At 36.4% G+C, this 12,013-nt stretch overlaps 1 protein-coding gene across 4 annotated transcripts in view; it reads left to right on the top strand.

The window, feature by feature from the left end:
- RELN (reelin) overlaps positions 1-12,013 on the top strand; it is a 527,544-nt gene that overhangs the window by 341,968 nt on the left and 173,563 nt on the right. For all 4 annotated transcript variants that reach the window (XM_043872741.1, XM_043872740.1, XM_043872739.1 and 1 more), the window contains one exon: positions 2,481-2,547. In XM_043872741.1, the coding sequence (XP_043728676.1) occupies positions 2,481-2,547 (67 nt within the window). The remainder of the gene's footprint in view (positions 1-2,480; positions 2,548-12,013) is intronic.

Raw genomic sequence — 12,013 nt, 5'->3', positions numbered from 1 at the left:
TGTGTGAAACTTTTACTTCCTTTTCAGAAAATAGCATAAAGGGAAAATTTAGAAATACATAAAATACCCTGTTATCTTTAGTTTTTAAATGAATTGTTGATAAATTGTTGCATAACATTAAAGCCAGTATCGCTCATGTTGAGTACCCATGAGAGAAGGTATTTAGTCTGTTGGAGTCCATGGCTGTACATTTCCTGTATTTTCTTATTAATAGCCAACTCACTTAACAATTCTTACTTCAGGCAGATTCAGAGATTTCCTGTTTTTAAAGAGTATATAAATTTGAATGAATGGCTTATACTACAAGAAGTAAAAGGGAGGGAAGAAATGACAAAATATCATTACTTAAGTTAGTTTAGGATAGCCACTGACTTATGTTAACTTTATTAAGTGGGAAAACCCTTCACTGTTGTGAAATGCTAAACTTCTGTCTCTTAACATTTTTGTTTTTCTGAATAATTTAAAAATTAATGCACAATTAATTCAGGAAGTTTCAATTCTTGAAACTCAGGAATGACTTCAGGCAAAATAATTTGCTGTTTGTTGTTGTTTAATCACTGAGTTGTGTCCAACTCTTTGTGACCTCATGAATTATAGCACACCAGGTTTCCCTGCCCTTCACTGTCTCCTGGAGTTTGCTTAGACTTATGTCCATTGAGTCAGTAATGCAGTCTAATCATCTCAGTAAATTTTTTAAACAATCTGTATTAAAAGAAGACCAATAAAAGACCCAGATTTCAAAGACCATATGAGCCACATGGGTACAAACATATAGAGACAAACACACTGTATTTGCAAAACCGTCTGAAGATGCATTTGTTAAAATGGAATTTCTCCCCTGGCAGACTATTTTCCATAGAACTTGAATTACCTGTTGATTAGCTCTAGGGAATGAGTATATGCCTCTGGATTGTGGGCTATGGATGACATTTTCCTGCTGTCATACTTTTCAGTGGCCCTAGAATGAGCTTAGATTACTTTAGATTATCAAAAAAATAAAGTGCAAAATGAAGAACATGTAAGCCTGTGAAAAGAATATTTAAGTTTCCTTAAGATGTACAGTATGAGTTTAAGTCCGAAAGTGTTTGTTTCAGATCGTGAATTCCCAACATCATGCTTTGAGTAGAATGAGAAAAGAAAAAAATACATGGAATAGGCATGTTTAGCAGTGTCTGTCAAATGCAGAACTAGCCACAGAATCTCTTAAATTCTGATATTATTTTATAGGTGAGGCTTTTGCAGAAGCAGAACCTGGTTTCTGGTTTCTTCAGAAGGCAAGAGGAATACACACACACATCTTCTCAAGGGAAATTTGTGTCTACTTGCCAAAGAATGCCCCCCAAATCTCTTCCATTTCAGTATGGAATTTCAGAATTACATCAAAGAAAACAAATAGAAAAAAAAAGATCAATATTGAAAATTCTTAGTAAAATGAAAGATCCTAGAGCAAAGTATGTTTGTCACTTTTTAATTTGTTTAGCTTGATTATATTAGTGAAAATAGTGAAGAAAATGCATTTATCTTTTCCACACTCTTAGAAAAACAGAGCCTTTAAATTTATTCTACTGTGAGTCCTGATGATTTCATAATTAGCAGGGAAAGATGACAACAAAATTCTTAGAGAAGAAAATGATAATGAATAGTAACTTTGCTTATGCCTGAAATCAAATACATGAGAGCTCAATAACCATTGGATCTCTGATTCCACATTGGTTTTGTTCCACTTTTACACTATTTGATGTGATACTGATTGTACTGATTATCAAAAGGCTTAATATCTTTAAATGTATTTGAGTCTTAGTATCTCAGAACCTACCATTCAACAATCAGGGCCCCTTTTCTCAGTATTCCCACAGTTAGAATTTAGGTTTGTAATATCATTATCAGTCAAACCCACCATTTTTAAAAAGCTCTACAAGTATAGAGAAGACTTTATGCTCAACCACAGATTTTAAGTCTCCACTTGAGGAAGGATAGATTAATATTTAGAAGTATATGTAACAGTCATCTGCAGTGATGTAGATTCTCTTCAGATGAAAATGAAATGATAGTTTTTTAATTAAATTATAATCTGTCCACTTTGTGATATATCAAATTGTACCTTGGTAAATTCTTAATTTCCACCCAAAGAATATAAACTTGGTAGAAAGTTCAAGACAGAAGCACTAATATTCTGCCTGAAACCATTTTAGATGAAGAGACTGCATTAAGAACCCAAATTATTATGTTCCTACTTTCTTTGCTATGACAGATTAAAATCTTGAAAGGATTATATAAGTTAAAACCATTCTGGCAGATTTGTAGCTAAACGCCTACCTTGTCACACAGCACTCTATGTCAACTGGATTCCTGTGCACAACATACATACAAGAAGGAGATTTCATGGCTATTGCTTCCCACAGTTGTTTCACATGTTGGTGGTGGTCTTGGCCTTTCCTGTGATTTTGCCGTCTTTCACATGCTCTTTTTTTGCCCTGCAGTTTATATTGGTCCATCATGTCTCAAATTCTGTTCTGGCAGAGGACAGTGCACTCGACATGGTTGCAAGTAAGCATTTTAAAGTAATATTTATACTTCTCTTTTTTGATACGTGCTTTATATACTGAAACCACAGGTGATATTAATTTATTTTAGTTTCCTTTTTAGGCTTTTGAGGTTTTTCAAGACCAAAAGTAGCATGCTCCAAACAGAATTTCAGCATAATTATTGAGTGTATTTTGTAAGTGGAAGTTGCTTAATAAACAATTTTCTATGAGGCTAAATTGTGAACAAATGTATCATACTTCATGTAAATTTGTGAACAAATTTGAATTCTTCATATCTTGATGGCTGCCTTGTATGTCTTTAGTTTCTTCAATATGATATTTCTCCATAAATTTGTTCTAGTGTTCATGAATTATATTTGAATTCCTGGCATGCTTTGTAAATGAATTATAAAAAGCAACAATGATCCATGAACCTGATGTGAAAGGAAACTGGAGCAGGCCAAATTAACAGATTTTATAAGAAAATCCATCATCTTTAAGTGTTATTTCAAATCTTCCTTGCTTTTGAGAATCTTTTAGGTCTTCAAAATGATATATAAAGAATTTCACATAATAATGATATTGAATATGAAGTATGAAATTACACATAAACAGTGTAATACCTTACCCCACCAGACCATTCTGTTATATTCATAGCAAAATAATAGTCGTATTTATTATATCATTCCTCTATAATATTTAATTATAAAATATCCTGAGACTCCCTGAAACTACAATCTTTGTTATACAGATACATTTTCAACAGTGGATCATCTGGTCTGTCTCTTCTTGTCCTCCAAATTAAAAGTCACTAATTAATTGCTTAATGGGAAAATCATAAAAGGGTTTTGAACCTGATCATTTGTAAATTATCTTTATAAGGCAAAATACTGGTCACCACTGAGATTAGAGTGTCGTTAGCGTTTTTATTAATTTGAAGTATACTTGCTTTACAATATTGTGTTAGTGTCAGGGGTATAGCATAATGATTCATTACTTTTGCGGATTAGATTGGTGCAAACATAATTGCGATTTTAGACAGTGAATTTTAAGTCATTATAACTAGGCTCAAACACATCTTTATTAATCAAAACAGAAACAATTACAGTCAACACATTTTTGCCATTGAGAAATAAATTTGTTTATTCCTTTAGCATAAAGATCTATACTTCAGGATTCTACAAAGTCTTGGAGAGCTGTTTCTGGCTCCTACTGGTTGTGGAAGCATTTTCCCTGCAAAAAGTTGTCAAGATGCTTGAAGAAGTAGTAGTCAGTTGGCGAGAGGTCAGGTGAATATACCAGATGAGGCAAAACTTCCTAACCCAATTCATTCAACTTTTGAAGTGTTCATTGTTATATGTGCAGTCAGGCACTGTCTTGGAAAAGAACTAGGCCCTTTCTGTTGACCAATGACAGCTGCAGGCATTGCAGGTTTTGGTACATCGCATCAGTTTTCTGAGCATACCTCTCAGATGTAATGGTTTTGCTGGGATTCAGAAAGCTGTAGTTGATCAGACTGGCAGCAGACCACCAAACAGTGACCATGACCTTTTTTTTGGAGCAAGTTTGGCTTTGGGAAGTACTTTGAAGCTTCTTCTCAACTCAGCCTCTGAACTGGTTGTCACTTATTGTTGTATGAAATCCATTTTTCATTGTACACCACGATCCTATCGAGAAATGGTTCATTGCTGTACGGAACAAGAGAAGACAACACTTCAAAACAACAATATTTTGATTTTCAGTTAGCTTACGAGTTACCCACTTATTGAGCTTTTCACTTTTCCAATTTGCCTCAGATGTAGAATGACCATAGACTAGTCGACATTGAGTTCTTGGGCAACTTCTTGTGTAGTTTTAAGAGGATCATCTTCAGTGATGCGCTCAGCTGGTCATTAACGTCCGACGGCTGGCCACTACTGTTTTCATCTCATCTCCTTTGCAAAACATCTTGAACCACCACTGCACTGTACTTTCGTTAACAGTTCCTGGGCCCAATGCATTGTTGATGTTGCAAGTTGTCTCTGCTGCTTTACAACCCATTTTGAACTCGAATAAGAAAATCACTCAACTTTGCTTTTTGTATAACATCATTTTCATAGTCTAAAATAATCGAAAAATATAAAGCAAGTAATAAGTCATTAGCAAAAAATCATACAGCAAGAAATACACATTAAAATTATGTATAACCACATTTATTTAAGAGTGTATTCCAATATCAATCAGCAAAGTTCAACAATGCAAAACCACAATTACTGTTGCACCAACCTAATATATTGCATTATAGGTTATTACAAAGTAATGAATATAGTTTCCTGTGCTGTACAGTAAATTTTTGTTACTTATCTATTTTATATATAGTAGTTTATATCTATTAATCTAGATGATTAATCTATAAAACCCCTAGTTTGTCCCTCCTCTTTTCCCTCTCCCCTTCAGTAACCACAAGTTTATTTTCTATGTCTGTGAATCCATTTCTGTTTTACTACATATATTAATTTGTATTATTTTTTATATTCCACATACAAGTGATATCATATAGTATTTGTTTTCTCTTTCTGACTTACGTCAAAAAGCATAATATTCTCTAAGTCCAGCCACGTTGCCGCAAATGACAATATTTCATTCTTCCTTATGGCTGAATAACTTTCCATTACTCAGATGTGATTATATATATATCATGTCTTCTTAAGTAAATCATCTGTTAATGGGCACTTGAGTTGCTTCCATATCTTGGCTGTTATAAAAGTACTGCTGAGAACATTGGGATGCACGTATTTTTTCAAATTAGAGTTTTTATTTTATCTGGATATATACTCAGGAGTGGAGTTGCTGAATCATATGGTAATTCTATTTTTAGTTTTTTAAGGAACTTCCATACTCTTTTCCAAGTAGCTGTATCAATTTGCATTTCCACCCAAAAAAGTGGAAAGTTTTTTTTTTTTCACTTTTTTTCCACTTTGGTGTTTTTGTACACCAAAAGTGTACAAGTTTCCCTTATCTCCACATCCTCTCCAAAATTATTAAGCATGTACTTATTGCCATTTTATTTCTTGTTTTCCAGTTGTTTTTGTAGTTCTTCTTTTTTCATTTCTTTTTGTTTTGCCCTTTGTAGCTTGATCGTTTTCTTTTATAGTTTACTTCAGTTTCTTTCTTTTTGAATTTTGTGCATTTTTTGTATATTTTTTCATTTGTGGTTACCATGGGTTTCCCTGGTGGCTCAGTTAGTAAAGAATATGCCTGCAGTGCAAGAGACCTGGGTTTGATTCCTGGGTCAGGAAGATCCCCTGGAGAAGGAGATGGCAACCCACTCCAGTGTTCTTGCCTGGAAAATCCTATGGACAGAGGAGCCTGGCTGGCTACAGCCCATGGGGTCACAAGAGTCAGACATGACTTAGCGACTAAACCACAGCATGGGGTTCATATATGTTGACCCATAGCTATATCTACTTGCTTAAACTGATAAAACAGATAGGCATTTAAGTTCAAATACATTGTAAAAGATCTACAATTTTACTCCCCTCCACTACATATTATGTTTTTTATGCCATTTTTTTTTTTTTTAACATCTTCATGCTTATCCCTTAACTGTTTATTGTAGTTATGGTTGCTTTTATAATTTTTTGTTGTTTTTTTAATCTATTTCCTGTCTTATTTAAGTGATCTTCAGTCCTCACTATATATTTCCTTTCTTATTGATTCTTGCTTCTTTTCCATTTAGAGAAGACCCTTTAACATTTATTTTAGGATAGGTTTAGTATTGCTGAATTATTTTAGTTTTTGCTTCTCTGAGAAATTCTTTATCTCTTCTTCTGTTCAAAATTATAATCTTGCCAGGTAGAGTGTTCTAGGTGACAGATTTTTTCCCTTTCAGGACTTCAAATATATCATACCACTCCCTTCTGACATGAAAAGTTTCTATAGAGAAATCAGCTGATAGCCTTATGGTTTTCCCTCATGTATGACTCTGTTTTTCTCTTGCTGCCTTTAGAATTCTTTCTTTATCTTCAAATTTTGCCTTTTTTTTACTACATGTCTTAGTGTGGTTCTGTTTGGATTCATCTTATTTAGGACCCTCTGTGCTTCCAGCACCTGGATAATTTTCCTTCCTGTCTCCTTCTTTGGGTTTGGACAGTTTTCAGCCAGAATTTCTTCAAAAATGTTTTTGATCCTCTTCTTTCCCTCTTCTCCTTCTGGAACCCCTGTCATGCATATGTAGGAATGTTTTGTGTTATCCCATAGATCTCACATGTTGCTTTCATTTTTTCATTTGTTTTTCTGTCTGCTGTTCTGATTGGGTAATTTCCATCATTCTATTTATACATTCTTCTGTATCATTTGCTTGATTAATTATTCATTGCTTCTAGAAGGTTTTTTTAATCTCAGAAACTGAATTATCTATTTTTGTTTGGGTCATCTCTGCAGTTTCTAGTTACATGTTAAAATGATCTGTGTTTATATTGCTAGTCTTCCTTAATTTAGTTGGCATTTTTATTACCAACTCTGTCTCAGTGTCTTATAGACTCTGTTTCATAGTTTATTTTTTCAGGGGTTTTCTCTTGCTCTTTCAATTGGGAGTAGTTACCCTGCATTTCATCTTACTTAACTTTCACTGTCTTTATGAATTTAGGTGAAATAGTTATCTATAGTGGCCCTAAAAGGGTGTTTTTATGTGAGTGCATCAGTGTCTTTAGCATGAGACTGAATTTGATTTGTATGCCAGCCACATCTTTCCTCAGGGTATGCTGGCCTCAGTCACCTTGATAGGGGGTGTGTTGGTGTTGGAAGAGCTAGAGCCTGTGCAGGGTGTGAGGTGGAACTCCTCTCTGCTCCGTAACTGTGGAAGTTCTGTCAGCACTTGGGTCTGCTTTCCAGTTGCTGGAGGGGAAAAACTGAAGGTTGGGCTCCAGCTGGCTCTGTTCCCTTTAAGTATGTGTTATTTCTCCTGACACTGAGGCCTTTGGTCCAAAGGAGAGTGCTGAAGTAAGTAAGGCTCTGGTGCTTACAGAGGTCTGATGTGCTGCCTGTGTTGGTATCTGCAACTCTACTCAGACACAGCCCAAGTTTGCATCCTTTTCCCTGCTTTCATTTGCTAGATCTAGTGCAAGGTTGTGGCATGGAGTTGGCGGAGCCAGAGCATTTGCTCAGCTGGGACAGGGGGTCAGAGCTTGTGGTTTCAGAAATTGAAGTGGTTGAACTGCCATCAGAGGTCTGGACTGCTTCTGGGGTGCCGTTTAGGTGCCAACAATGAGTGCTGCCACCCCAGCTGGACCATACCCTAGACCCCCAAGCCTTTTCTTTGTCCCTAGATCTAGTCTTCCCCCAGGACCTGTCTGCTGGAGATCTAGCGCCAATCTGTGGCGTGAACTGGGCGGGGCTGCAGCATTCTTTTGGCCAGGAGCCAGTCACAGGGGCTCCAGTAGCTGCTCTGCCATCAGAGGTCTGTGCTGCTTCCATGGTGCTACCAGAACAAGTTGACTGCCCCACCCAAACCACATCCCAGCACACAGGGCTGTGTCCCTGCATCCCCTATGTCCCTATATCAAGTTTTCCCTCAGGACCTGTCAGTTCTAGATGCCATGCCAAGCTGTGTTGAAGAGTGAACAGGGCCGGGTATTCACCCAACTTGGACTGGGGAGCACAGTGAGGTGACAGCCGCTAGTCCAGAGCTCTCTCTGCCCTATCTGTTGGCAAGCCAGCACCCTCCTACTCCTGGTGAATGGAGTCTAGGCTTCTGCAGCCCTTCTGTCTGTCCCAGCCATCCTCCTGGCACCCAAGGGCACTTGGGTGCTCCTGCATGTAGGACCCCAGTACCAGTATACCTAGTCTGTGGCTCCCTCCCCAGGGTGAGATTCCACCTGTGCAGTCCTTCCTTTCCTCTTAGACCCCTCCCAGAGGTACAGGACCCAGCTGATGCCTATTTTTCCCCATCCTACCTGATTACGTGGCCGCCTTTCTGACAGCCTTGGTTGTGTGGGAGTTCTGCCAGTTTCCACTTAGTTTTACATGAGAATTGTTTCACATATAGATGTATTTTTAATGTGTCTGTAGAGTAGGGGTAAGTTCTACATCCTCTTACTCTGTCACACTGAGTCTCAGGTTAACTTTTTAAACTGTATTTCAATGAATTTAATTAACAGAGACACCATTCTGCATAATGGAAATGTTTGTAATGGAAATATATGTAAAGAATTGAAAACTTCCCATTTTATCTCAAAACAGAATAAGCATCTCTGCCTTTTTAAATAAAACTACCAGTTCCTGCCCAGAAACACTGACTCATTAGAACTATGAAACATCAGCTGGTATTTTCCTCCAGTTTATCTTTACTCATTATCTGTAGACAGATCATCCTCTTCTTCAGTGCATTTCAAATAAAATTAACACAGAGAAGCTGACATTTTTGTAATATCTAAAGTTGTCCTGAAAAATTTTGAAAGCAAATTATCTAAAATGACAGCTGCTTTTATTAATGAAAATAGAAAGTGCTATTTCTGAAATACCTATCTATAATTACAATGGTTACACTTTGTACCTCATTATTTTGTGTACAGTATCTCTGTTAGCATTAAATAACTTTGTTAAGGCAGCCATCTGTGTCACCCATGATGGATGCAAACAGAAATCTGAATGACAAGATGCCTTTTGGGCATCTTTTTTTTAGACACTATACATTATCCTGAATAACTATAGCCTTTTCTTCCTGCTGAAGTTTTGCAAAATTTTTTCACCAGTTGGAACTTTAGTTTTATCCCTGTTCCTGGCAATGTTTCTTGTAACATTCATTGGCTTTCTTCGTTTGTGACTGGGATAAATGTTTGGCCACTACCTCCTTTTCCAGCAATGTATGCCTTTCAGTTTTAGGCAGAACTCCACAGAAAAGTAATTCACATTCAGTACCATTTATTTCCTTTAAACAGATCCTTGAATCTGGGCCTCTGCAGCTCTTCTTCTCCCCACTTTGCTCCCTTGGTCACTACTGTTATTTGCTACCAGGATTCCACCTCTCCTGCTTTCTAACACTTTCTTGGCTGTGTACAATCCCCAGGCCTGGTTTTCTTTTCTTTTTTTTTTTTAACAATCAAGTCAATATATTTTTAATGACAAATGGTTAGTGTTAACCCTATGTAACATGTGATCAGAAGTAGCTAAAGACCACGAGGTGGTAACTATCAGAAGTAATACTGGACAGAGGATTACTTACAAAAAGAGCAATTTTCAATAGAAAAACTGAGCATTTCCCTTGGGAAATATATTTACTATTTTATTATTAAGCAACTGGGACAAAAGGGCCTGGTTTTCTAAACTGACAACTTATTATCCTGATAAGCTTATTTCTGTTAGAGATGCTAATGAGGACAGAGAGTATTAGAAACCTTCCTACACAGGTGTCATCTGTGTGTCTTAAGAGTGGGGCGGGCCTCTTCCTCTGAGATTCAAGGTGACTGTAATGCCACATTTAAGGGTGCATAGATGAACCAAGAAGGAACATATTTGCAGTCAGAAGAGCCTCTGGACATTCCTGAAATCCCCAGTGTGTGCCAGCCTACTATTCTGCTGCAAAACAAAGGCTACAAAGGTATTATATATTTGAGTGAATTCCTTATCAGCATTCTATCCCAATTATGTAACTTTTGATTAAAGTACACTTTCAAGTCTGGAAGTGACTCCAAAGTGAGTCTTCTCTAAATGATCACCAGTTTCCCCCAATTACTAGACTGAAGAAGATACATTTAATATACAGATATGCGTTTGCCCTGAAAAGCACTCTGGCAATAGATAATCTTACTGGGGAACATTAATTCCAATTTGTGGCCATGGTAAACCATATTGTTTTCCAATGTTAAAATGTATCCTCTTTAGCTGACTTCTTACCCTTTTTAGAAACTGCTTGGCTATTCAGAGTTGGACTAAGTCAAAGGGATAACCTGAGAAATAAGTGAACTGTTTGAAGCGTATTTACCTGCTCTGTAAATATTGGTTTTCTTTTCCACTCCCATCCCTAATGCCAAGACAACCTTAGCTGTGTGCTACAATAGTTCTTGGCCTTTTAGGATGCAGCCTCTTTGATAAAATGATGATAACTTAAGCCTCCCAAGGAATATCCAATACATATAAATTTTCGCATTTGATTTCAGGACATTCACATACTCCAGGGACCCTCTGTGAGGCTAGCATAGATCTCAGTTTCTGCATGTGTGCTAGTGAGGTAGTCTGTAAGTGTTGCTATAATATCACCTTGTTGGTGCACCTGCTTTATAAAAGACGTGTTCCACAGACTCACAGACATAGAAAACAAACTAATGGTTACCAAATGGGAAAAGCAGTGGAGGAGGGATAAGTTAAGAGTTTGGAACTAGCAGATACACCCTATGTATCCAAAATAGATAAGCAACAAGGGCCTACTGTATAGCACAGACAACTGTATTCAATATTCTGTAATAAACCATAATGGAAAATAATTTGGAAAGGAATATATATATCTGAATCACTTTTCTGCACACCAGAAACAAACCCAACCTTATAAATCAACTATACTTCAATTAAAATTTCAATAAATAAATAAAAATAAAAGACTTGTTTCAGGTTTTAGAAAGTTTTGAATGCTTAGAACCCTGCCACCCACCCAGAAAGATACCAGTTTAATTTTATAATGGGTAATGTTGTAATTATCGTGAGAAGGAAATAGTGCCGTACAAATAAAGAATTTGAAACTGATTCCTGATGAGCAAACTCCTTAAAATATAAGAAGTTTCTGATATTCAGTTATTAAGTCATCTGTGGTGAGTTCTGTCACTAACAGAAGACTCAGGTAACTCTATATTCTAGTCAGCTCACATACATACAGTACATCCTTATGTGCCAGCGGGCAGGCTGATGTACGGTGTGTGAGGGGGGTTGCTTTTTCTCGAAGCACTGCTAATGTGGGATTCCACTGAGAGACAACACAGTTCTGCTAAGGACATCTATCTAGGTCAAGGGTGTATGCATTTCTTTTATAATGCCAATCCAGTTTGAAATAAAAATAGATTTATTTTCCAGTCTTTTCTTAATATTTCCAGTAATTACTGTAAAAAATATAGCATGTAATTTTACAATTGTTTCTAAAGGAAATTTATTCTAGATATCCTATAGAAGTATTTTACCTACATTGTTTCTTTTATAAATTTAATGAACATCATTGTGGATAAAATTGCATACACATAATATAACTTTTACAAAGATTTTAAATTGGAAATATGCACAAACATAGGTACATTTGCAGATAAACTACTGGCATTGGTTGAGGGCAAGTGCTGAATAAATGTTTTAATCATAATTTTTTTTACAGCAGGACTGTATTCTTTTGGAGTATTTACAGTAACTTCTCCCAAATCAAGCCTTCAAATTCAGTATTCTCCAAAAACAAATAAGCCTTGCTCACAATTCATTCAAATACTGGCTTCTGGACTTCCTCATCCCTAAAGTAAATAAAGAAATCTGTGAAAGGA

This window comes from Cervus elaphus, chromosome 18 (assembly GCF_910594005.1).
Source record: "Cervus elaphus chromosome 18, mCerEla1.1, whole genome shotgun sequence".
Taxonomy (NCBI): domain Eukaryota; kingdom Metazoa; phylum Chordata; class Mammalia; order Artiodactyla; family Cervidae; genus Cervus; species Cervus elaphus.
Note: the sequence above shows the minus strand (reverse complement) of the source record. Positions and strands in the feature narration are given on the sequence as shown.